At 40.6% G+C, this 27409-nt stretch overlaps 1 protein-coding gene across 4 annotated transcripts in view; it reads left to right on the top strand.

Annotated features, from left to right (window-relative positions):
* LOC145445594 (uncharacterized) overlaps positions 1-27409 on the top strand; it is an 82356-nt gene that overhangs the window by 27336 nt on the left and 27611 nt on the right. For 3 of the 4 annotated variants that reach the window (XM_080323786.1, XM_080323785.1, XM_080323784.1), the window contains 40 exons: positions 2880-3069; positions 3139-3299; positions 3364-3487; positions 4494-4651; positions 5534-5703; positions 6773-6838; positions 9239-9351; positions 9766-9907; positions 9966-10080; positions 11107-11208; positions 11269-11418; positions 11483-11601; positions 12015-12196; positions 12792-12982; positions 13249-13407; positions 13467-13576; positions 13641-13843; positions 14061-14254; positions 14738-14907; positions 16029-16130; positions 16197-16321; positions 17012-17122; positions 17180-17322; positions 17609-17748; positions 18326-18398; positions 18454-18582; positions 19175-19301; positions 19359-19467; positions 19529-19584; positions 20245-20376; positions 20439-20587; positions 21263-21472; positions 21771-21936; positions 22064-22261; positions 22336-22543; positions 23415-23577; positions 23637-23783; positions 24992-25162; positions 25405-25649; positions 27007-27177. In XM_080323786.1, coding sequence (XP_080179912.1) covers positions 2880-3069; positions 3139-3299; positions 3364-3487; positions 4494-4651; positions 5534-5703; positions 6773-6838; positions 9239-9351; positions 9766-9907; positions 9966-10080; positions 11107-11208; positions 11269-11418; positions 11483-11601; positions 12015-12196; positions 12792-12982; positions 13249-13407; positions 13467-13576; positions 13641-13843; positions 14061-14254; positions 14738-14907; positions 16029-16130; positions 16197-16321; positions 17012-17122; positions 17180-17322; positions 17609-17748; positions 18326-18398; positions 18454-18582; positions 19175-19301; positions 19359-19467; positions 19529-19584; positions 20245-20376; positions 20439-20587; positions 21263-21472; positions 21771-21936; positions 22064-22261; positions 22336-22543; positions 23415-23577; positions 23637-23783; positions 24992-25162; positions 25405-25649; positions 27007-27177 — 5894 coding nt within the window. The remainder of the gene's footprint in view (positions 1-2879; positions 3070-3138; positions 3300-3363; positions 3488-4493; positions 4652-5533; positions 5704-6772; positions 6839-9238; positions 9352-9765; positions 9908-9965; positions 10081-11106; positions 11209-11268; positions 11419-11482; positions 11602-12014; positions 12197-12791; positions 12983-13248; positions 13408-13466; positions 13577-13640; positions 13844-14060; positions 14255-14737; positions 14908-16028; positions 16131-16196; positions 16322-17011; positions 17123-17179; positions 17323-17608; positions 17749-18325; positions 18399-18453; positions 18583-19174; positions 19302-19358; positions 19468-19528; positions 19585-20244; positions 20377-20438; positions 20588-21262; positions 21473-21770; positions 21937-22063; positions 22262-22335; positions 22544-23414; positions 23578-23636; positions 23784-24991; positions 25163-25404; positions 25650-27006; positions 27178-27409) is intronic. The other variant, XM_080323787.1, reaches the window with a different exon arrangement.

Genomic DNA, 27409 nt, shown 5'->3' with positions numbered 1-27409 from the left:
CTGAATTTTCCGACCTGGCACCGCCCCCCACTAGCTTCAAATTTAAATCTGTTTTAGTTATGAATCATATTTCAGATAAGACAGGAAATGGTCTTGCAAATTACTGGTACAAATCCTTTGAGATAGACAGAATCAATATTTCCACTATTCAAGTACTTGAATAGTTTTCCACAATCAAAGCGTTAGAATAATTAGAACAGGGGGTGCAACGTGCGGCCCTTTAATGAATTAGTTTCAAATTTAACTTAGTGTGTTACGTTTGCGATAAGATCAAACGTGGTAAGTGACAAAAATACTAAAATCACTAAAATACACATATGCTGACTTTGCACGGTAATATTTTGAGAAGATTTATTCAGTAACCTGGTATTTTCCTTTGTTATGTGTAGTTCCGTATTTGTTGATAAGTCTCGTAATCGGCGTTACCAATTCTTAATGAGGTTGTGGCTCTCGCAACTATCCTAGCACAGCCTGTATGATTCCCTTGTTTTTCTTTTATATCTGACCCATTTGTCAAAAAGCTTGTACATTGTACACCTTTCTGATTTGGACTACTTAAGGTTGTTTTAGGCAGACTTAATCAGTCTCTGTTTTTTCCGCCGACATTAGCTTTACGATATACTTTGCGTCATAGTCATGAGTGAAAACGTTATCATGCTCAAGCGGTGCTCCTCTATCACGGTCGGTCACGGAACAAAATATTTAAGTTGCGCCTGTCTGCATACCAGCATTATTCTGCGTCACGGATGTCCTTCATGCTTGTTTTCGAAACTATCCTGGCCTATTGACCGACAAAAGTCTTTGCGTAATCATACATAGTACATTGAAATGTGCTTGAAAGTATTCTGCTAACATCTCGATCCATATTCCCATTTTAAAATAGTTTTCCTGCTTCGGGAGTCGCGGAATTTTCACTGTATTGGAGCAGAACCTCTAGAAGTGGTCTAAGCAGTCAGCGTTGATACTCAAGTAAAAGTAACCATGAAAAATTCTACTCAGTCTTCTGATACCTTGTTTATTGGTGTGACAAATTAAAGCCTATCGATCTATATATCAAGTAGAAGTAGCAATTTACAAGACATGTCAAAACTACTTCAAGTACAAGTTTACATTGACGATATAACAAGTACTCAAATACTTTCTAAAAGTAGATTCGGTCGAAGGGTCGCATACCTTTAGCAGTTGGTCGGATTTGGCCGTTTTCGAAATTGTAGGCTCTATATCTTCTGGACTAACGTAAATGCGCAATGATACCACGGATGTATGTGCGATTTTCGAAAAGATATTCAGCTACCATGATACAGGGGCTCTTTCGCCCGTTTGCCATCACTATTCGACTCGTAAAAGCGATGCAAGCACATCCCAAAACTACTTTCTACTTCACAAAATTCAAAGTTTAAAAAGTAAGTTGTTTTGCTTAATAACTGAAGTAGAACTGAAAGTAGTTTATAAATATAAGCACTCGAGTAAGTAGCATAAGGAGGAAAAACCTACCTTACTTGAGTAGCCTACTTATATAAACTAGAAGTACTTAAATGCTGATCACATTTGGGATCTCGCAGCGTAATTTATACTTGCGTTCGGGTGCGGCATCTGTGATTACTAGGGCAAGTTTTTGTTGCAGTCAAATCCGAGGAAAGTTGCACTTATGTTTCACAAAAGTTGCAGTAAAAAGTTGAATTTATGGACAAGTTCCTTGAAATTATTAGGGTACGAGATACTACAATCGTTCCGTATCCAAGGCACTGTAGCAAAACTCAATGTTGGCGACTTCAACAAAATCAATAGCCTGAAAAAATTGACCCAGTGAAAATATAACTTTCGGAGGTCTAGCCTGAATGTACGTTAAATCAGAAAGGACCTCAGATTTAAACGACGGTGAAATAATCAAGCGGTTTATTTACATACAGTACCACATATTTCCAGTAAAAAGTTAGTTGCATAAAAATAGAAAACACTTGCAAATACTTGCATGAAAAATCGAAAAAGATGCAAAGCAAAAACAAAAGATGCAAAAAGTTGCAATATAAGATTCCTCCAAACAGCTTAAAACACCACAACTTCTGAGTATTTAGGAAGCTGCCGGAAGTTGTAAAAAAAGTTTCAAAAGATGCAGAAACTTGCCCTTGTGATTACTTTGACCCGATGAGATCTCCAACCGATGTTTGTTTGTTTTTGGGGTACTCATGGTGTTTGTCGACTACTATGGTCATTTACACCAGGCCGATATTCTTCTTGTTTTCCGTAACTGCCGACTTATAGCACCTTAGTAAGACTCCGCTGACGCGGATGAGTTAGATTGTTAAACCTCCTTAGGTATCGGATTTCGGAAGTCGACCTCGGTGGGACTCGAACCCGCACCCATCGGTGTTGCAGCCGCGGATTATACCACTGCGCTATCCCGCCACGTCTCCAACCGATGTAAAACCGCTAGATATGGCCGAGCTCTGGGGCTGGGCCCAATGCTTAGAGTTCTCGATCTGAATGGAGTGTTAGTTTATAAATTCTAATGATATATACTGTACGCTCCGTGCCACTATGACTAAATTTATCTACGAAAATCATAGTTTAGATACTATTTTCCAGCGTGGAAGCCTTGAAACCTCGGTTGGTCGTATCTTGGCTTACGAAACGTGTATTACAAAGCTACGCACGGCAATAGAAATGATATATCTGTGAGGTCGTGATCAACCCACAGCATTGCCATAAAGCACGATGGAATTGACTTGGTCGACAAAATTCCTAATTATTATCTTTAATGTGACGTAGAACTGGCATTATATTCTGTATGGCAGTATAAAGGGTACTTAGCTCCCGTGTTTAAATGCACACTTTGAGGTTTGGCAATAGACCTGACCAATCGAAATCGCTACGCACAGACTCGGGAGGTTACGACTGCTCTTGCCTGCCGAAATTTCGCGGCCAACACTGCGAGATGGTGGACTACTGCGCCGAAAACCGGTGCCTGAACGGCGGCCGGTGCGAAAACGAAGACTCCGGAAGCGGATTTAGATGCGTGTGTCCGGAAACGCATTCCGGAGACAGATGCCAAAATCGTCACCCGTGCAGGCAAGCTGACAAAACTGTATGCGCTAATGCGTTAAGACATATCCGCTAATTGTTTTCGGCTCACTGCAGACCGAATCCATGTCTCAACAGCGGGCGATGCAGGGTCATCGGCAGAGGTAGTTTCGCCTGCGAATGCCCGCCAGCGCGTACCGGACTACGATGTGAACTGATAGATCATTGCTACCGAGCTCCCTGTCAAAACGGCGGAACTTGCATCAACAACCGTGACGGTCTGATTGTGTTTTGTTTCGGGAATTTGAATATGTTTGGAAATTCTGCGATTTATTGCTTCAGGTTTTCGGTGCGAGTGTCCGCAACCGTTTCGGGGGGAGCGTTGTGACGAGAGCAACCCGTGCGCCAGCGGTCCATGTTTAAATGGGGCTTCCTGTGTGGAAGACGGGGATCGATACCGATGCCGGTTAGTGGAAATTGAACTGATGTGTGATCTCCAATCTTGCGCTTCCGATTACGTGTCGATCTGTCAGCGGCGTGAAAAAAAAGCCTCGTTACGAGAATTGCGATGTCATCAATGGAACTGAAATGCGTGTATTGTAACGCAGTGAAGATGTGGTTGTATGTTAGCGACAGAAAAATGCACCAACTTGTATCGGCAAGCATGTGGACATTAAGACATAGATAGCACTGTTATGGGATGGGATTTCAACAAAGCTATTTCTAATTCAAATCTACTTCTACTTGAGTACGACAATGACTACTTTGACCACGTTTGCATGTTACCAGCTGCAATATCTTTCCCAAAATGTCTGTATCTGTTCTTTTTCTCGATTAGGGCTGGGCACAATGATTCGAGTACTCGAATCTGAATCGAGTAATAATTTTAATGATTCGAGTCGAGTAGTAAAAGACGATTTTTTCGAGTACTGAAATTATGCGCTTCTCGCCACTGAAAGTTAATCTATCAACGAGAATTATAGTTTCGGTACTAATTTTCACCTTTGAAGCCTTGAAACCTTGATTGGCTGTATCGCAGCATACGAAACATATATTACAAAGCTACGAAGGTTTCTGGACGTAGCACATTTCTGAAGTCATGATAATCCCACAGCATTGTCACTAAGTGGAATGAAATCGGCATGATCGAAAAAATACCCAAGTATCATTTATGATATGGATAACAGGCATTATATTCTTTGTGGTGACATAAGCGGTACATATTTGAACTTTGACGTATTACATTCTGTTATGTCGTCATAATGAGTGATACTCGATGACTCGACTCGAAGCGTATTACGTGATTCAGAATCGAATCACTCAGGTACTCGAGTCTCGATGTGTGCTTCTATACTCCAGTGCTTACAAAGTATTACAAAGTATACAAAGTACTTCAATCTTAACGCCCAACTTTTTGAATACCAATTCAAAAAGCGACCTATGATTGATAATGATTATTTATCCTTTCACAGATGCGCTGCAGGCTACGCTGGAGTCAGATGCCAGAATCCGGTGAACGTGTGCGCCTACGATAAATTAGTCGGACGGTGCGAAGCCGGCGTAAGACGCGCCGAAACCCGCTGGTATTTCAACAAATTCACGCAGCAATGCGATCAGTTCGAATATTCAGGTAATCAATGTCGTATCTAGTTGCGAAAGCGGTATCTTTTCAACTCATTAGCGCATGATGTGGTCAATGATTAGTCGGCGATTTTTTGGTTTCCTCATTATCGAGTGGGCTTACATGTGACCTATTCGTAATTACAGGCGTAGCCTACCCGTAATATGCTGGTATCAACGTGCGATACTGTGCGATTTACTATTAAACAGGGCATGTTATTCTAACTAATGTCCTGTTCGTCTCAGTTAGAAGCGGAATGTGCATTTGCTAAAATATTATTATTGTATTAACAAGCGCTTCTTAGAGTTACAGAAGTTCAATATACATTTAATAATATATTCATATTGAAATGAACCCGAATATTTTCGGCTGACACTCGTCAGGGGTAATCGTCAGCAACTAGTAGAGAATTTGAAAGAACATCGTATATCAACAATCGTATGACCAAATATGAAGTCGGATTTATTTCAATATGAATATATCGTACAATGGTATATTGGCAAGTGCTGTTAATATTTCGAACTGCTTGATCGTTAATTACGACACTATCTTAGTTGGGAATAATTAATTGCTGGTAGTACGACCTATCGCAAATATTAACTTCTGTCGGTTTATATTTGTATAACTGACCACAAAGACAACACCCGGCTGGCTGCCGTACGAAATTAACGCTCCTCTTTTGTCTTTGATGTTTTACTTCTCTTTGTTCGGGCCACTTTGCACCGTCTTAGCAGAGTAAACAGTTTATTTTATCCCACTCTGTCAAACGTCTCGATGTCACAGAATGTCATCTTTGCGACGGTGTCGAGTAGGTCATGCCGTGATCGCGAAGCCAATTGTGATGGACGTATCAAAAAGTGTTTGCATCGCCCCTTTCATGTTTTAATTAAGGTTGCGGCGGAAACGGTAACAACTTTGCTTCGAGGCAAGCGTGCAGGCAGAGATGTGAAATCGGTGCATGCTGTTCGATAGCGTCTGGGTCTAGTTTGCCGTCTTACGAATGTCGTAGCCTCGCCGTCGGCCAGTGCAAGAGGACAGACACGCGCAGCAGCGAGGTCCAAGTACGTGACGGAACGCTTTTTGCGTTTTCCCAGCATGATTTTAAGGCGATTTACCTTACCCTGTTACAGTGTTCGGTATTAAGGTGCTGAATGTGATAATTACGGTCATCTTGTGAACTAAATTTCAAAGTCTTTTAACGCAATTTGAGATACAGTTGTTGTTCTCTATCAATATAGCATTTCTACTCTGGAAATCAGTCACACAGTTCCCAAAACATTGTTCTGATGTTTAATTGTAAGTATCCAAACATTATCTGATTCGCTTCACTTGGTCTAACTAAACCAACGACTTGCCCAATCCCTTGTACACCAGCCATAGCGAAATATTACACAATGTGCAACGTACCCACCAATTTTATAATAATAAATCAATACACAACTAAGTGTACTTAATACAACCAAATACTCCAAGCAGTTTGCATATATTTTCGATTTAACTTTGGAAGTTATTGAAGCCAAAACACCTCAAACGAAATTGTGTGACGGAGAAATTTGTGTGTCCGCAACTCCCGAACAGCATACCGCCTTTGCAACAGTCGCTGAAGGGAGCAGCCATTCCGCGTTGGCGACAGAGATGCTGCCTGAATCATAAATGTCTGATTATATGTAGTGTTGTTGCTAGTAAACTGTTTAGTTCCGTATGCTAGTACTAATCTGACTTAAGTTTTAATTGGTACCTGAAGGAAATTTGTACACCTTTCAAATGGTCTATTAACAAGTTTGCGCAATGAGATTGCGCTGTTAGATAATAAATTATCCGAGGAAGAATAAACTTGCGGTTTGATTGTAACGGTATTTCAATGAACCATGTATTGCATCACGCCACTGGGCGCATATTGTCAGCACTATGTTGCGTTCCTAGCATGTTGACGCTTGTGTTGGATCCATGCCCCCAAAAGCTAAAGGCATTTCGCCTGGGCCCACCGTGGTAACGTTAATCTGCTTTAATCACATAGTCCTCCTGCCGTGCTCTATTGCTTTGTAGCGAAGTGGTATTCTGTATTGTACTGTCAGCAATCTTGCCTAGCTTTATATAGTTGACGCTCTCATTGTGATGTCCTTTTATCAGGTTCTTTCTTTTGCAAGCGGGGTGAACTGCGAAGACTATGGATGCGGAAAACAACTGAAATGCAGTGTGAGAAAATTTGATTATTTCACCGCCTGTTTATCCCTCTGTTTGTTATTATCATTTTTCGAAAGCCTTCGTAATGAATCGTAGAAGCTTCTATGCCGACTGTAGTAGGTATATTAACATCCCGAAATCCCCAAAATGAATATATCGATTCGCTTTCCCGCCTTTACAAAGTGTGTTCCCCGAAACTACTGCTTTGCACAATGCATTTAGTCATTCAATGTTCCTATCAGTCGAAATTCCTTACTAAATACTTCATACGATTTCATCAAGAATGTTCTTCTTCGGCGTGAATTTGAGTTAGGATTCGAAGGTGTAGGGACGTTCGCCGGAGCGTGGCTTGTATACACAATGTGAATGGTCCTCTATAAACAATTCATACCCGTACTTTGGATATCAAATCAAGCGATGAACACTTTGTGGTTTTTGGCGCACGGGTGTCACAATATTATTATTTGTCGAGAATGGGTTTGATGTGGCAAGAAATTGCTGAATATTTAACAAGACATTCCTGCCTGGAATCTATACTGATATTGATGAAATTCATCAATGGGGATTTTTGAAAGCTCAACAATTATATAATACAGGGGTCACCAACACGCGGCCCACGGGCCGCATGTGGCCCGCGAGGTCATATTTTGCGGCCCGCGGCCTGATTTGGAAAAATTTCGGAAGAACGCTTAGTGAAGCATTTCGAAATGCTGAAATTGATATTGTTGTCCAAAGTAAGTCATTCTTCTGTGCCCAATATCACTATTCCTCACTATCTGATACGGCTTCGGCATGGTAATATCATTCGACGGAGGAAGAATTTGCTGGTATGAATGGTCATATTGCCTTGACGTGCAATGATCCACCACTGCCAAGACCTAGACCCTTGAAAAACTACTTCGGGCTCTCCAAACGACCATGCTTTACGAGGAGATGGTTTTCCAGCAAGTAGACTGCCGTGTCTATATATAGCTAACCCCAAAATCGATTCCTTAATCCAGGGGTGGTCAATCTGCGACAGTAGAAGGAAAATCATGCGGCCGTCGACACTTAATTCAATTAGGATGTGTTGGCGGCCGTCAATATGCAAATTGAATTTACGAATTGACTCTCGACAAATCTGATTAGAGGTCAAGAAATAACTGCATGCAACAAAGGGGACTAATATGAATTGACACAACCAAAGATGCAGCACAGCATTAATAACTTCCCTAAGTTTTCGAAGACAATCCCTGCATCAGCTCTGCCGGTGAATCTGATCACATTGGCCGAAAAAGGATAAATATTTTATAGTGATATATGAAACTATACTAATATTTAATGACGAAATTCACTCATGAACCTGAAAAATCTTTCGCGCTTGGCGCGATTACAGGTCGAAATCATGTGACTCTTTTTATTATGACGATTTCGGTGCGCACAGTAAGCCGATATACGTAAATATATTAGTCCGGAGTGTACCGGCGATGGACATGGACAGTCTAACGTGGGTATTCGCCATTTGGCCCAGTTAAATCATTACGACTAAGCACCGGAATGCGGCAGCAGGCTACATGAATAATTGAAATGCGGCCGTGAATAGCAAATAGGTTGGTCACCCCTGTTTTAGGTGCGCTACAGAGTGTTGTCAGGTATCGTGCACAGCTCATAGTTCAAAATATAATGAAATTGATGATCTTGATATTTTTTGTTGGATTTGTGTTTGTTCAATAAATATTATTGCTTTTGTGGTGACTATGCCCGTCGCCCATGTTAGAGAGCACAGCATTGTAATAACGTAGAGTTATCATACGTGGTTGTTAAACTGCGTTGCCTACTTTAATCTCGATATTGATGTCATGCGGCCCGCGGCTTTTAGAAACTTTGAAAAGTGGCCCGCGACCCATTTTGAGTTGGCGACCCCTGATATAATACCATGACGTTGTGCATCACCAGAGGTGGTCAGTAACGAAGTAGGCTACTTCTATACTCTTTAGGAGTTCTAACCCGAATAGGTTTTGCCTACGTTGTTTCTAAAGTGATTATGATGTAGACTGCTGCCACTTTTAAGCAAAACTAGGCCTAGGATATTTACCTTTTTACTTACTTGGTAATAGCTACTTTTATTTGTACTGGAGTAGAAATTTATGAATTTACTTCTACTTGAGTATCATGGATGACTACTTTGGCCCCATCCGCGTATCACACGTTTAAGTGATTCAATTGCGGAGAGGGCTGGTGGTCAGAATGCAAATTATGACTAGATTTTTCATCCTATGTCCTAGAACGGTCGTAAAACTTTCCACTACTCCATGAAACAATGGACTTATAACACCACAGCAAATTCACAATATAAGCCCAGCATGTGATTTTGAGGTTGTAAATATTTACAAATGCCTGGCAACTTCTATATACTCACTCCATTTTCTACAGTTTGGCGGACGTAGTTACCTGGATAACACCAGAGTTAACGCCGGGTGCAGAAGATCATGCACCTGTCGCCATGGCAACGTTGAGTGCAGATGCCGCGACAAATCCGTAAGGAGGTGAGTAGCATACTCTTCCCTCGTGTGATCTTTTGACGTCATGACCATTATGGCATGTGACTGTGACCAATTTCTTTTTTGAAGAAAGTCCTGCAAATACATTTTCTGAGCACATTCACGATAAATTTGAAAAAAGTCAATGGTAAGGGTAATGAAACGTTTATAATAGATATTATATTCATGTATTTCAGGATTTATCCAGCATTTTTGCGGTGGTGTTGGCTATTGGGGTTATTAGTTGATTTTACTCACTTGCCCCTACTTTTTGATATTACTGCAGTTCCTGCGATGAGCAATGACAATGGATTTGTGTTGAGATTTGAAAAAAATGGATTTTGACCGACAACATTTGGATTTTAAAATATCAAACCATCCCTATCATTTCTGAGCGTTGTTAAAACAAACATTTTGCAGAGAAATACGCCGTCTTACCACCGAGGAAAGGAAGTCATTCCAAATTGCAGTCCGCAAATTGAAGACGGAAGAAATCGACGATGGTCAAAACGTGTGGGATATGTTCCGAGACGGCTACATCAGGAGCATGCCTATCGCACAGGTGTGTTGTTTTCTGTCGAAAATAAATAACAGTGAATTACACTCTACTATTTGCACAGTCGTCGCGGTACTTCTTGCTGTGGAACAGAGCGTTTTTGCGGAACATGGAAATGGAGCTGCAGCGTGTCGATTGCGACGTGACGCTGCCTTATTTTGATTTCACGCAAGATGCAGGTAAATTCTTTCAGAAATTTTCCAATTTTGTGTCATACAGTAATTACACTCGCGTAAGTCGTACATTCCTAGAAAGTAGTTCCTACATTTCGAATTTGAATCACCCGATTACTGACGCTACTGACGAGAGTCAATCGAAAAGCTTTTAGCGAATAAATAACAATATGAAGTTATTGTTTCGTAGTACTCTTTCCTGTGCGCAAAACTATGATGATGATATGTTCACTGACATTGTCAGAATGCCAGGAGACATATCCTAGTTTAATTTTAAAAGTATTGGAATCAACAATTTGAAACAGTATACTACTCCTTGTCTGTGTGAATATAGATTTTCTGTAAAACTGACAAATGTACCGTTAATTTTCTTTGTTTCTTGTATGTAATCTGTCATTATTATCTCTATAGCGCTGCAATTATTATACTGTATACTACAAAGCTGCTTGTTGTCATCATGCCATTATTGCAATTGAAATTTCATGGTACGTAAATCAGATTGTCACATACTTTGCCAACTTGGTCTGACTGTTCAATCCGTTTAAATTCTTTTATTCTGCCGATAACTCTTGGTAAGGGGAGCGTTAAAACTCTTTGTACGTATTTTTGCTATCAGAGAGAGAGAGAGAGAATCTTTAATTGCCAACTGTACAAATCAACAATATAGGCCTACATAACAAATGCAATTGTGTGAAATGTGATATAAAGATATAAATAGTGAATGTTGTGATGACAGCAACCTTCATATTCTGTACACAAACTAGCTATTATTCGTACTTTTTAAATGTCTGCGGTGATTATCTTGGATGGAATGCGTCTTTTCTTAATTTGATATCGAAGTTTTCCTGCATGTGATACGTGACAGCCTCTTCTATGCAATCCGTGATGATTATAGTTACAATAATTTTTCTCAAATAGCATCTCCACACTTTTGTCTTTATATTGTCGAAACAAACGCACAGGGTTTGATGATGTTAAGTTGTAGAGTGATTCATTATTTCGGGATCAAAATAACTTTGGCTTTTTTTGTAGGTCGATTCAACGAATCCATAGTCTGGCAACCCAACTTTTTTGGGGGCGAAGGAACTTGCGTGCCAGATCATCCATTCCGTGTGATTAGAAACGGAGACTCTAGTAAGCGATACGTACGGTTGCAGGAAAATAAAGCATACGATGAATATATCTTATGTATAGGTCCATGGACGCCATGTATAACCAGAACATTCAACCCTTCTATCAAAATCCCCACCATGTTGGACATCGCTAGTGCCATGAGCGCCAGGACCTACGAACAACTGAGCTCAAGACTGTTGACTATTGTTACTTATGTCACTACTTTTATTGGTGAGTGTCGCTATTTATAGAGATTTTCACTGTTGTCTGAAAATGCTGCGTTTAATATCTGAAGGTGGGGATATGTCCGTGTCCAGCAAAGCGTACGATCCACTGTTTTATTCGATATATGCTTATATTGATCGTGTGTTTATGGAATGGCAAAAGAAACACCCGGGAACTAATCACCTAGCGGTAAGTCTGTCAGGTTTATTTCTGTGGTCAATTTAACAGAGCTCGGTATTTGAAAGTAGATTTTTTTGTGTGTATACTTTTTCTGCTATGGTGTGTGTGACATTTTACCAATCATCGATTTTGTCATGCTAATGCAGTTCTGCAGTTCTTGCAACTTTTCTCCATTTTTTCATGCAACTTTTTGCAACTTTTTCGATTTTTCATGCAACCAACTTTTTACTGGAAATATTTGGCACTACCGATATATATAAATAGATCGCTTTATTATTTCACCGTCGTTTAAAGTCAGAATAAACTGATAGATTTAAATTGTATTTATGACATTGCAAACCAGCTTGTTTTTCTGCACCTTCTAATTTTTCATCAGACGGTTGGAACTTCATGGTTGGTAATTGATATTGTGTTCTTTTCAGCATATCCAGTTACTGGATGATATTCCACTTGGGATGTCTCTGGAAGATTTGTGGGACGGGACGTGTGTAAAATACGCCGATTGGGACATAAGGGTAGCGTGTAACAGATCGGATGTGTCTACGGAAAAATTTGGAAGCGACGGTTTCAATTTGCAAGGCTATGATAGACAAGGATTTAACAGGTTGATAGTATTATTGTGTGGTGTTTGTCCGCAATAAACCTTATAGCCCGATTTTAATTCACTCGCTTTTTCGTGTCTATGATGATTCCGATATCTATTTTCAAGATCAAGATCGAACCCTGTTACGTCGGACATTAAGATTATTAATACCAGAAGATCGAGATGAATGTTAGATTGATACACAGTACTTGATACCCTCCTATCTGTTCATTACACCACTATGTGTCTCATGTCTCATTACGCTTCTTGAACGAATAAAAATAATGGAACTACTGATTTTATTTTATTTTGCAACATCTTTTGTGGTTCTCTGTCAAATATATCAGCTGTGTCCATTCTTCAAAATGGTTACTTTTGAAATCCTTCATTTCTACTTGTGTGTGCTCTTCTTGTACTCACTCTATCTATTTTTAAATTACTTTACCGGTTTTGTGCTGCCCGTATTCATACTTGAGTATCATTGGCTGGTACTCTGTTCCCATCCTCAGTATCTATGTTCAATTGTTCATTGTACATTCTTTATATCACACTGTCTTGTACTCTACCGACATTGGTTTCCTCAAATTTATTTTATTAATAGAAAACTCTAATCTAGGGATGGCTATGACAAAGATGGGTATAATGCGCTTGGGCGTGACCGGCATGGTCGTGCTGATAACCGTGCGATTTATAAATATGACGGCTTCGATGCGGAAGGATACTCTCGCACGGGTTATGACAGACGAGGATTTAATAGATTCGGGTTCAATGAAGATGGCATCAACAGAGATGGGCTCGATGCTCAAGGTATGAAGTTTATTACCTCATCTGCTTGCACATAACCTGGTCGCTTGATAAATAACAAAAGCCAATAGTAATATTATAACCAGCCATGGGCAACTCACGTCTCAATCATTCTGTGTTGTATCGAACAATTTTGCATAGGAACGGAATTTGGAATTTTAATTTTATTTTGGGCAAACACTTTGACCCACGTATATGTAGAGTGTAAACCCACTAATAATGTAACGGGCTGAAATGATTGGATAACTAAATCCTTTGTCCTTTCTTAGGTTATGACATCAATGGCTTGAGCCGATACGGACTCGACTCCCAGGGATTTGACCAGAGAGGATACAATATATATGGCGTCGACCGCTATGGACAAATGGACGAAGGCGAACATTTCAACGAGGAAACCGGTTACAACGATTGTTGCTTTGGAAGAGATGGTACGATATTGACAGATCATAATTCTTTTTTTAAACTTAACTCTCAAAATTCGACATAGGTATCACACAAGTCGGCCGTGACAGGTACGGATTCGATGTGGAAGGTTACGACGAGCTATCGTGCTCGTACTTTTTCAACGGACCGCACACATTGCATTATCAAAGAAAGGTGGCCAAATGTAACTTGTTGCATAGAAAAGATTTTCAACGCTTTGCGCAATGTTATTTCGCAGCTGTGGGAAATGCTTGCGCCACAACGTCCTTCATTTCTCGCCTCGATACATAGAACCTGCGGCAAACTGGGCACATTACCAAGAAGTCAAATAGCTCTGAATTGGCCCAGTAGTTTACTGTATCCTGCTACACCGCGGTCGACCGGAGCTCATATCATTACAGAAGAGGACTTGCACAAACGGAATTTTGTATTCACAGAAAGGTTGGTTACAAATCGCCTAATGCTTCTGTGGAGAATGGTAAACGCGCATATCTTAATGACTGTGTTTCGATGTGTATTTTGTGCTTGGCTTGCTATGCTCGTGTCTAGTGGTAGAATGACAATCAGAGAGAGTCTTTCAACTTCGACCCTCCGACTGCTGATTCGATCACAACTCCCAGTACCGTGTCTTCAACTGATCTTGCTGACCGTTTTGCAGGTATTGCTTCAACGTCGACCTGTTCCTGACTTGGTGCCCGTGTTTGGAAGACAATTATCCGGCTATCTGTGCCGATAATCCGTGCGCCAACGCGCACTGCGCCCTGCATCCGGACGCAAGATGTGTCATCAATATGTGCGGGACTTCGTGCAGAGCTGAATATATTCTAAACGGAAGACGAGTCAATTGTGACAGTATGTCATGTTTTGCTATTGCCTAAAATTTCTACATTGTTGAATATGTAATAATATTGAGTATGGTATCTTAAAATGTCTGCGTCACAGAACGTCATGCATATATACCTTAATTTTTGCTACTGCCTACACTTACTGCGTTTTGAGATATGTGGTAATGTTAAGTATGGCATCTTGAAATGTCTGCGTGAATTCGATCAAATTTTATGTGTCTGAAAAGTATACGCAAGCGAGAATGTTTGAGCAAAGCATGGTAGGAAGACTCACTGTATATCCACAAGATTGATTATGCGGTGAAATTTCCAATATCTGGTTGTAATATTGAATCATTTCCTCCTGTGGTCCTCAGCATTTTCATCTAGAAGACTGGTAGAAATCATAAGTGTTAGTTTGCGCTGCAGCAACTAGTTTTTTTTTCGATGTTGCTGTCCCGATTACGATGTCAATTATGCGGAAAATGCTCACACTGCTTCGTATCGTCAGATCCTTGCGAGCCGAATCCATGCAAAAACGGCGGTACATGCATCCCGGCAAAGTATTCCTCGTCATCAGAAAGCTTCCAGTGCATGTGCACCGACGAATTTGTGGGGTCTCTGTGCGATAAAGAGGCGCCCGACACTTGTGTGCTGCCGAAAAAAGCAGGGACTTGCGATGTGAGTACTCGTGTTTTTTTTGTAACAGTATTGTCACTGTTATGAAATTGCCTAAACGGAAATAACTTACTCCTTAGGACGGACGACCCCGGTAGTTTTTGTGCAGCACTGGCGATGCAAAACTAATTTGAGGCTAAAGGAAGGTTGCGGATTGGATTTATCCCCGTTTGCGATCCGATTAGTGATGTAGAGATAGGTTTTGTAGTCGACTCACAAAATATCTTGCCTAATGATAAATAACTAATATTGCCATTACAAAGCTAACATAACCGCCAATCCGCCAGAAAGAGCATTTCTATACCTTGGGAATATTTCATTGGTTGTATCTTGTTATTCGCTTATTTTATAGCCGATTTGTGTATATAATTTGTTATACCGTAACTAGGGCTGGGCAAAATCGAGTACCTTAGTGATTCGATTCTGAATCATGTATTACGCTTCGAGTCGAGTATTCGAGTATCACTCATGATGACGTCACAACGCAATGTATTATGTCAAAGTTCAAATTTGCACCTTTTATGGCACCACAAAGAACATAATGCCTGTTATCCGTCACATTAAAGATACCTTGGTATTTTGTCGACCATACCGATTTCATTGCGCTTGTTGACAATGTTGTTAGATGATCATAACTTCGGAAATGTGTTATTTCCTGTAACGTTCGTAGATTTGTACTATGTCTGGTATGTTGCGAGACGGCCAACCAAGGTTTCAGTGGAAAATAGTATCAAAACTATAATCCTCGGAAGTAAATTAACTTTCAGTTGCGAGGAGCGTATAATTTAAGTACTCGAAAAAATCTTCTTTTACTACTCGACTCGAATCATGAAAATTAATACTCGATTCAGATTCGAGTACTCGAATCATTGTGCCCAGCCCTAACCGTAACTGTACGTTGTTATTGTTCCCTACTCAGGTATTTGTCTATATCACATCACAACATCAAAATTCTTTATTTATTTGAAATTTCGTTTTCTGCATTTACTGACTTTCGCTCTCAGGAGACTCAGTCTAAAATCTTCTAGTGGAATAAATTTGCCAATATGAACATATTGTTTGTTGCTATATTTCACTTGGTCTTTTGTGCTGAACCGCACGTTAACAGTGGATTCTTCATTCAGGCTTCGGTACCACGTTGGTTTTACAATACCCGAACTCAAGCTTGCGAGCAATTTCTTTACTCAGGATGCGGCGGAAATACCAACAATTTCGGGAACAAAAAGGTGATTAGTTTGTGGCGTCCCTTTTTCAGAGGCGTGTAATTTGTTTCTCAACTCTTTCCGTCACAGGCGTGCGATTTAAGATGCTCCAGCGGTGCCTGCTGCTATCGGCTGCCGAAAAATTCGACTTTCCAAATCGGATTCGACAGGGACGGATACGATAAATACGGGTTTAGCGCCTTAGGCCTTAACAGGTATGCAGTCATTTTTGCGTGCATGATTCGATTTCAGAATCATTACCAGTCTTACAATCGACATGGCAAGCCAAAGGTTCTTAAATACCTTAAACATTGAATTTGGGAAATTGAATGAATATAAAAAAGAGATTATCATATTAGCCATTTAAATTCCACGTTTGTGCCGTCCATGTAACTATTGTGACCTGTGTTGAGCACTGAAAATACGACAGAATACGGGCACAAGTCAGCAATGCGGACAAATCTTATAAACAAGAACAGTTATGCAGTTTAGTACGACATCTCCTTCAAATTAAGCACAATTCTTACTCACTAGGTAAATCTTTTATTCATATGTCCGTGTAACTATTGTGACCTGAGGTGAGCAATAAAAATAAAACAGAGTTCGGACACAAGTCAACAATGCGGAGAAATGTTATAAACATGAACAATACATGTAGTTTAGTAAGATATCTCCTTCAAAATAAGCACTAATCTTATTCACTAGTTGAATCCTTTATTCGTATCGTCCGTGTAGCTATTATGACCTGAAGTGAAACAAAGTAAGGACACAAATCAGAAATAAGGACATATCTTATAAACCAGAACAACATAGTTTTATAAGACATTGCCGTTCAAAAACAATGGCAAATCTTGAACAAGAACTGTTTGGCAATCCTGATTGCAATCTTTCTTTCAACCACCAAGGCAAGGCCACAGGCAGTCTTCACACGATTCCATGCCGACCGGAAATCGGATTCTTCCTCCCAAAGGATACGGAGTCAACGGTTTCGACGTGTACGGTTATGATAAGCACGGGTAAGCATTATGAAAACCCTGGCACTTGACTTGTCTTTTTTATGTATATGCATTCAGACACGATCGGCAAGGATACGATCGCGACGGTTACCATAAGGTCACCGGCTTCAACCGTACCGGGTTTAATCCGTCGGGTGGTTACGACCAGTTAAGAGAGTTTGGTCAAAACGGATATGACAGCAGTGGTAGAGATCGAGCAGGTGTGTTGAAATTTATTACAAGTCAACTTAAACCCAAACCGAATACATCATTGCCTACACGCTGAGTGCCTAATTCAATATGTCGAATTCACCAAGCGCAGTAATCACAGATCACACTCATATTCAGTGAAACACATATTTTCAAATTTATTGATGCGTCGCTTTCATAATTATAATAGTTAATACATTTCTAATGCCGAATTCAGCATTCCGAATTCACTGGTAACCGTCAAAATTATTGATATATGGTGATTTAGTTCGATACATCATTGAAATATCATTTCAGGATACACATGCAGCGGTATTGATCGGGAGGGTTTCAATCAGCTCGGGCTGTACTACGATTTCGAGTATCACTGCGAATCTCTGCATTTGACCGAGTGCGAAGCTCTGAAAGACCCCAGCCAGATAGGAGTTCCGTTCGAGGTATAATCGATGCTACCACTTTGTATTGTGTGACCTCGGTACAGGAATATCAGCCTTGTCGTAGTTACTACTTGCTAAGTAATTTGCTACTTGCAATCAGTCTACTAGAGCACACTAGTACACTAGAGTAATCACACTGGGTTAGTGGTTCCGATCATTTGAAACCACACTCATGCTTGATACGATATTTTGCCATGCAAGCTGTAAAATTTCGGATTAGAGTCGAGTCTTTTTTGAAAGGAGAATCATCAAACGCAACAAGTCAATATTGCTTTTGTGTCGCGTATACAGAAGTTTATAGCAAGAATAAGAGAAAGTGTATCTGTGGAATGATGTGTTAGGGCATCAAGTCACTGGAGTGTATTCTGCATCCATTGCACTCTGTGTTGGGTGGTCGAAATTTCTAAAATCAGTGAATTGAAATTTGCGATGTATGATTTAAAACTGCTCGCAGCTTACTTCCACACTTGGATAACATATCATTTTCTACTGCCAGATGAAGTAGTCAGACCAGTCAGGCCATTTAGTGCCGGCACACAGACGGAATCGCACATTACGATTTCAACTTTTACCATAGGTCATCAGCTTTACCCCCGGCAGTACCTGCGATGAGGTCCAGTGCGGCGAAGAATGCGGCTGTAAAGTGGAAGGTAGGCCGGATTATGGATTTGATGTCGATTTCCTACATTTTCGATATTGTCGCAGATCGGGTGTATAGGTTCGGTCAAAATTTCGAACGCGGATGCGAGTCGTGCACTTGCACTCTTGGCGGGCTGGTGACGTGTTCATGCCTGCGTCAAGGCCGAAGAAGGGAAATCAGGGATCTGACCGAAAGTAAGGCGTTTGTATCACTCGAAGGGTTCATGAGGCTTTCTTGTGTTAACGACCGCCGATGCGTATTGCTGGTATAATATACCCGTGAATTGTGAGATAAAATTGATAGGAATGTAATATCAACTGCCAAACGTTTTGTTCTAGCCATGTAATTTTACACTTGACGTGTCTAAATTTGATAAGCTTTGCTGACATCAATGGTAACTTACAAGGTTGTGACTTAAATTCTTAAAGCTTTTGCTTTGTGTTATATGTGAAGGTCACTAATTGGTCTATTGTTGTAGGATTTCGAACATTAATTGGCCCTTCCTCCACAGATTTTATTGTAACAAGGCTTTGCCTTGATGCAAGTTACTTTACATGTCAAAATATTTTGCAGAATGACCTATTTTAGACATAACTGATGATATCACGATTGAGCATATTCAGTTAGCTATTGAATTGATTGGATATCAAAGTACTATGACTGGATATTTCTGCTCTAGAGAGGATAAAAGGCCCACAGATTCATGCTATAGTAAAAGAACTTCAACTCGCATAGCTACGAAAGCTAATATCTGTTTTGCTTATATTATGTGCTTACAATTTTAAGATGAAAGAATGGAGTATGCAGCTGCTATTATGAAGATGTACCAGGCCAATGAGTGGGAATATGCAACCCAACATGCGCAGTACTTGCCAAAAGCAAACGGGGTGCCGTCTTCTCTACCGTGGCATAGGTATGTTGTGTAGCTTTTTTTGTACTTGCATTGTAATTTCACAATTGTATATTTCAGGTATCTATTAAGGCAAGTAGAACTTGAAATTCAAAAGCATTCCAATTGCGAGGTGTTCATTCCATATTATGACTGGACAATCGACGCCGGGAAGTTGGATAAATCGCAGGTACGTTCTTGTGATGACATGGGATGAGCTTAAGTATGACTTGTGAAATGGTTTTCGCAAGGTCTGGCAAGCATCGTTCTTCGGCGGAGATGGGGATGAAGAAAATAATTGTGTCAAGTAGGTATATGTCAGTGTACGAATTCGTAGAACTCTCCCCACAGAAGTATCGCTTGAAGAATCCACAAGGAGACTGGGCCGAGAGTCAAAATTAGCTTTCGTGTACCTAATTCATTTGTAGTGTACGTTGAAGTTATGAACCATTATTGCATTCCACTAGGATGAGACTGTATGCCATTCCATTGTAGCTAAAGCTAAAAAAAACTTTTTAAATATGTGTTTGCACTGTGTTATTCTCTTTTTAAACTTGAAGCATCGATTAGAAATTACTTTAGATTGAAATTCTGAGAAATATGTAATTTTTCGTATCAACTGGTTTTTTTTTGCTAGTTCTGTCTCTAAAATAAAAGTTTTGTGACCACTGGTGGGTAACATTGGCACTATTTTTTGGCCCAAGTACTTCCCATTGTAAACTTATTGCTTCGTTAAGTCAAGTGTGTCATCCATTATAAGTTACTTTTGATTGAAATGTTGTGAAATACATAAGTTTTTCTGCCCATTTTCCCAAAAATAAGAGTTTTTGGGCCACTCCAGTCTGGTTTGGCAATATTTTAAAAGTGACACACCAAAAGACTCAAGTCACATTTGAGTCATCAAATATTTCCTATCATTCGTATCTCATAACCTCAGTAGCGAGTAATCGAGATGTTTTCCTTCCAGTCACCATCCATTCATGAGAGGCGACGTCCGTTGGCACCCGTGCATCAAACGCAAGCTCAACAAGACCATATCCTTGCCCGACGCTGTCGACATTCAATTGCTCCTGCAGGAAACAAACTACGAAAGTTTCAGGTACGAAACCGCGATCACCACGATGGCCTCATTGCCAATATGTTTTTCTTTTCCTTTGACAGAATCCAACTTGAGATGATGTCGGGCCTGTTTCAATTGTACGTCGGTGGACACATGGCGTCGCCCTTCGGTCCGTACGATCCGATTTATCTGTCGCATTGGGCCTTTATGGATTACATTTGGCACGAGTGGCAGGAGAAGAATCCTATGGGTGCGTCCGATCGAAATTGACGCGATGCGTTTGACGTGTCCGAACTTATATCTGCTAATAAATATTTGGACAGGGCATAGTTTCGATGCTTTTCCCATTGTGGAAGTCTTTAAACTTCGAGTGATCATATTACAGCATCTAAAACTTGTACCGCATAGCTACGCACATTTGTGAAACAACATATCATGTAAAGTCGCGATCAACCCACGACATTCTCACAAAGCGCAACTGGATAGGCATGGTTAAAAGAGATTTCAATTATTTTCGTGCGGTGTGGAGATGACATTATTTTCTTTTCATTCGTGTTCTTTGACTTGTTAATGAGAGATACTCGAATTTCTCAAAGCCATCACTCACCGTATTTTTTGTTTATGCCGTCAAGTTATTCAAGTGTGAATATTGATGAAAAACTTTAAACTTGGGCGGCCTATTTCCACCTGCCGGATTGAGATGCAGTACCCTTAAAAACTGAAAAGTAAATCGCCCGATTTCCATTTGTAAGGCTCATTGCAGAATGTAAATTTAGGATGAACGTAATTGGTCGGATTAAGATAAATTTATTCTTTGCGGCAATGGTAGCCAAGCCCATTATCATGGTAATTACTTGGTTTATTGACAAGTGACAATCATCGCCGTCCCGTTGAGATTTATGTGAAACAAACTTACCTTTTTCAGGAGTGTCTCGATTTCCCGCCATGCACCGGTATAAGAGACTCCCGCCGTTTACCGTTACTCCTGACGAGGTTTTATCTTCAAAACATCAAATGTGCGTGATCTACGTGCCTCCGACTCTAGGCTCCATGTGCAATGCGACGCACGTAATGAACCAGCCGCGCGATGTGAGAGATATGAATGGATTCGACAGACACGGTTTTGATGTCAACGGTGAGCCTGGCTACTTGTTGATTACTTATAGAGAGTGGAATGAAATTTCAATTGGACCCAGTATTTCCTGTAAGCTTGTATTTGTATATGTGATTTTTGCAACCCCACCGAATATGAATAATAATCACTTAGTAACGCATAGCCTACTTTCTTCTGACATGGGTGCTGTGGCCCTGTCAAATATTATTATAACATCCTGTCTGTTGCGATGTGAAGTACTTCTCTGAGTTGCCACAATTTGAAAATCTGTAGTCTATACTCTAGACATGTTTGATTGTATTTGCGTCCTACCGCGTAGGTTTCGACGTCGATGGATTCAACCAGACAGGCTATGACGAATCGGGCAGGCCAGACGTTAGAAATCTCTACGACAGAAATGGCTACAACGTCCAAGGATACACGCGGGCAGGGTTTGACCGCTCCGGATGGGATAAGCAAGATTTCAATCGATACGATTTCAACAGGTACTTGTTAGTGATACAGGCTGGCAAATGTTCATTTTTTTGTTATGTATCTTATTTACTTGGTTTGTGACGAATAAACACCTATCTGTCTGTCTGTAATCTGTCAACTTGCTGCCTTTTATTGCAGGGATGGATTTGACGCCGAAGGCTTTGATGCGTCCGGTTATAATCGCTATGGATTTGATCGCGATGGTAAAACTCCATTTGGGATGTATAGAAACCGATCTTTTGCCAATGGATTCGATCCTGGATACGCGGCATCACTGTTTGATAAGTTTGGTTACAACAAGTACGGCTATGATGCTACAGGATTTGATCGTAAAGGGTAAAATGATTCTTATTTATTCCATTATTTATATTTTTATTGTAATTATTTTATTATTCACTTTTTTTACTTAGGTACGACGTTTTCGGTTTCGACAAGGACAGCCTGGACAAAGACAGCTGCGATAATTATTTCGACGGTCCTCATTACATGAGATTTTTCTACCACGCGCAACAGCAGCTCGCGGGGCTCACGGAAGAGATGCTGACTGACATCAAACGAATATGCTCGCCCATTACGCCGTTGCCGGACTATTGGTTTTCGAATTCTTGGCTGGACAAGGTACGTAAATCATGAATCATGTTTGATTATCAAATTAGACCAGCGATCCTCCGCTATTTCTATTTAACACTTTTTAATGCAATGCAAAACTACTTGCTTTTTTGCACTTTTGATTGTAATTAGAAGTTAGTTTTATCTACTTACTCTATTGGTTATCTTTTTAGACTATTTCTACTTGCTCACTTGGAAATTGCTACAATTGAAATTTACTAAACTTGAGTATTGCTTTCACAACTACATTCGTTGCAGTAAAGAATTTATTAGCTCGAAGACTTTTCGTGTGCCCCTTATCGAGAGAAAACGGCACAATAACAAGCATACAGAAAGAGATTCAAGCGTAAACCAAATTGGCAAAGTTGACGTAATAATACAATAATAAAAAAAATGAACGCTGGGTAAAGTCAGCTGTACCAGTAGTCATAACAAGAGACGAGAGAAAATCAAATTGTACAATAATACACGGAAGACAACACTCAGACAAATAGCGGTATATATTAATGGAATACTTTAAGATTATATAGAAACTCCTTCTGTCGGCATAAATCTGGATTGGTCAATTTTATTATAGTTAACTCCAAGACAGACAAATGGAAGGCAGATCTGCATTTAGCAATCACAGTGAACATACTGCCATTATAATGACTGGCACACACTGGGCAGTTCATTAAATGTTTACCGATTGAAATTTACGACTTTACTTTAACTTTTACTTGAGTACCGACGGCGGCTACGGTAACCACCTCAAGAAGTTCATTTTGTCACACGGACTGTAGATGCAACTCTTGGCTTATCAATGACGGTGTTTAATTTACTCGCGATTGATGCCGGGCATCACCAAATTTGTTTTGCCGCTAATCCAGCCATCTTACAGAAAGACGTGGCGCGTAGCTTCGGTAACAAATGGAGAGACGCGCGACAATCTGAGAGCCAGGAGCTGCGTTTGTCTTCCGTGACCCCTGACCTTTTATGGCTCCCAGTCACGCCCGACCAGCAGTTTTGCTTCGCTCTCAACTGGTACTCTGGATGTCCGCTCGGTATTCGATTCTTGATTAACATCACAATTTGACACAATCTGACTGTTATCTGTATGCAGGCACAAAATTGATGCAATGCGATGAAGATAAATGCGCCGGGTCATCGTGTGCGAGTCATCCTCGCGCGCAATGCAGGATGAAGAATTGCGGCGCGTGCTACCCGGAGTTTTACGATGGGGAAACGGGAGAGGTCTATCAGTGTTACGGTATGGTGCGGAGTGTTTGAATTTTCAATTTTTGTGCGTGAGGTACAATAGATGTGGGTGTGAATCGTGAGTCATGCTTCGAGTCAAGTGTTCCAGTCCCACCAACCATGTGAAATGATGCCTGTCGCATGTCGAGAAAAATAGTTTGGTATTTGTTGACAGTAACGCTTCATGTCTGGTCAATCACTCACTCAAGACAATCTCAATTCTATATACGATATGTTTTCAACGCTGATTAAGTGATTACAATCAACCAAGGTCTCCAGACTCCAACATTGTAAAGACAGTATTGAAACCATAAAATTTTTTCATTGATAAAGCAACTGAAGCGCATGTGTTGTGGTTACTCGAAAAAATAATCGACACTTACTACTACAGACGTGGCTAGATCAAAATTGCCAAGTTTTGCCTTCAAAATTGAAGATCGAATAGTATATTCCTATCGAAATGAACCCGAATATGTCCGGCTGACACTCGTCAGGGGTAATCGTCGGTAACTAATAGAGAATTGGAAAGAACATTGTATATCAACAATCGTATCACAAAATATGACGTCACCAGCATGAAATCTCGAATGAGAGAGCGTTCAATGTACTATCTTTAGGTGGTGCACGAACTCCTTTTGTTGACAGAGTTTTGGTTGGTGTATTTTGATAAAAGTCGACTCTAAGGCGCACAAATGGAAGTGTGAACGGCCCCTCCCAACGACGCGAAATCTGTCGTCTCGATAATTAGAGTCGACTTTTATCAAAATACACCAACCAAAACTCTGTCAACAAAAGGAGTTCGTGTACCACCTAAAGAAGTACATTGAACGTTCTCTCATTCGAGATTTCATGCTGGTGACGACGTATTTTGTGATACGTTTGTTGATATACAATGCTCTTTCCAATTCTCCACTAGTTGCTGCCGATTACCCCTGACGAGTGTCAGCCGAAAATATTCGGGTTCATTTCCATATGAATATACTATTCAATTGTATACTGAAGTTCTGTACCTCCCAAGAAGCTCTTCAAATTGAAGATTGTAAAGTAGAAGTACCAGTCTACAATCATAACTACTTAGTAAGTAGTGCAAGTAAACAAAACCCACCGAAGTAGAAGTACTACGTTACCGACCACCCCTGATATCGGAACCCCAGCCGCCTCCGTGATACGGATCTATTCTCGCAGCATAATCACACAAAGTCACCCCATCAATATTTACAGGCTGCCTGTCTACGACGGGCGATATGCACAACGAAGGCTCCACGTGGATGGACGGTTGCGACACTTGCATTTGCCAGGCCGGTCTGATCTCTTGCTCCCCGTCACCCTGTCCGTCTGAGTCGTGCAGCCACCCTGCACCAGATGCCGATGGCTGTTGCGAAGTCTGCGATCGTAAGTAGTGTTATAGCGAATCTTGGGGTAATTCTGGTGGTGCAATTAGACTAATTACAGCAAAATGCCAGTAATCTATTCTAATCTAATTTCCGGTTTTCAAGAAGTAGAACTGTATTGTGCAAAACGAGCTTCTGCAAATTCAGTAATCGTAATTCCGATTCTAATGTAATTTCTAAAAACTGAGAATTTTCTGGTTATCTTACTCTGGTGTGGATTTTCATTCAATTATAATTTGTTAGGTTGCGAGTATACCGGACGGATCTACCGAAACGGGGAGCGTTTCAGACCGAACCGTTGCGAAACTTGCGAATGTATCGACGGCTCGGTGATGTGTCACACTGCCGATAATAGGTGTCCGCGTATCGATTGCGAGGCCCCCATCAAATTACCGGGGGAGTGCTGCCCCACTTGTTCTAAGGACTGCAGCGGGCGTGCCGATCTGGGAACCTGGGCGATGGATAAATGCACGAATTGCAGCTGCGTGGTGAGTGCGTGTAGTAGACCTAATAGCCCCTGATGATTCTGCAATGGACCTCATAACCAGGGCTAGGCAAAGTCAAGTACACCAGGGGCTCGATTCTGAATCAAGTATTCAAGTGTCGTTCATTATGACAGAAGATTATGGGTGATACAAAGGGCGATTCTCTTTTTACCTAAAAAACGGAAGATTTTGACCTAAAAATCGAACTTTTGACATTTTTGACACTAAATAACTAAATTTTGATACAATTTTGACCTCATGCATGCAAATTAGGTGTTTTCCCACAAAATGTTAGAATTCTACTACTTAGTACTTATCTTCATTTCTGGTTGGAACTGTCCTAACAAAGTACGTTGGCCTGGAAAAACATTTTGATGTAAAAACTGACAAATTTTTACAAACTTTATTGTAACGAAATCTGGAACTATGAAGAATTCCACCAGTTACATCACGCATTATGGTAGGGCAATGTGGTTGAGCATAACACCATGTCAACCTATTTGTTTCATTTGATTATTTATGATTCACGATGAGCAGCCGTCTATAACGGTAAGCCAATAAAGTAGGCTAAAAGCGGTAAAATGTCGAATGATAAGTTCATAGACAGTGCAAACATCTACAAAAAAAAAACGAAACGCAGGTCGCAAAAAATTTTTGACTTTGTAAACAATTTTGACATGACAAAAGAAATCGCCCTAGTGATATGGATAGTTCAAATATGTACTTCTTATGTGACCACAATGAAAATGAGAGTTCTACGTTACATAGAGATAATTTGGTGGGTTGTAAACCATACCTATGTCATTGCACTTTGTGGCAATGCTGTGAATTGATCGCAACTTCACAGAAATTTCACGTTTTGAGTGCCGTGATACGAAAAATCGAGGGGATCAAGGCTTTCATCGAAGGAAAAGGCATTGACATTATAATTTTCACAAGTCATTGTGCCTTGCCGTAAACATAAAGATGTGGCTGTATGCATGGTATCCTTTTATGTAGTTAGGTATTTAGACACTGCAGATTTCTAACTTTGTATCTGAACTTGACGGACTCAATAATGCCTTGAGTCACCGCCTTAGCAAGAGAATGCGTGACGTTGGCGGTACTTCAACTTTCATTATATTTCCAACGTTTCTCTGTTAACAATACATGCAAGTTTTAAGCTGTTTAAATATTAATCCTCCTGTTAACTTTTTGCTACTTACAATATTTTCAAATAGTTCGAATACATTCTCAAAAACAAAGCTACGCGAGCAAATAGAAATGCTTTGCAGCTGCCCGAGTGACCATCAACGGAGTGTGTTACACTTCGCTTTTTCTGTTATACAACCCGCCAACCTTCACGCGCCTTGTTTTGCAGTCTGGTAGGATCACGTGTACCAAGAACCCATGCCCGGTTTTACGGTGCAAGCATCCGCGAGTCAGCGCCGGCAAATGCTGTCCCGAATGCATGGGCTGCGCGTACAAGGGGCAGAACTACAGGCACTTGCAAAATTTCATGGAGAACTCGTGCAATCAGTGCTCGTGCCGGGTAAGACTTGTTTGCGTTCGACGCTTGTGATTGGTTTGATCTAGTTATGCGTGCATGAAAGAATGTGTTTACCGTTTATACACAGAGGTCGTCAATAACGGAGTACTTCTGTTAGTTTGGAATACTCAGTAAGAGTTGCCTACTTGCACTACTTTCACTCCTTGAAGCTTTTCTGCTAAAACTGCCTACTTTTTTCGCTTTCAACCTAGTAAAGTAGTGAGAAGTATGTGTC

The sequence above is a fragment of the Botryllus schlosseri genome, chromosome 8 (genome assembly GCF_051294905.1).
Source record: "Botryllus schlosseri isolate E-star chromosome 8, Bs_hap1, whole genome shotgun sequence".
Classification (NCBI taxonomy): domain Eukaryota; kingdom Metazoa; phylum Chordata; class Ascidiacea; order Stolidobranchia; family Styelidae; genus Botryllus; species Botryllus schlosseri.
Note: the sequence above shows the minus strand (reverse complement) of the source record. Positions and strands in the feature narration are given on the sequence as shown.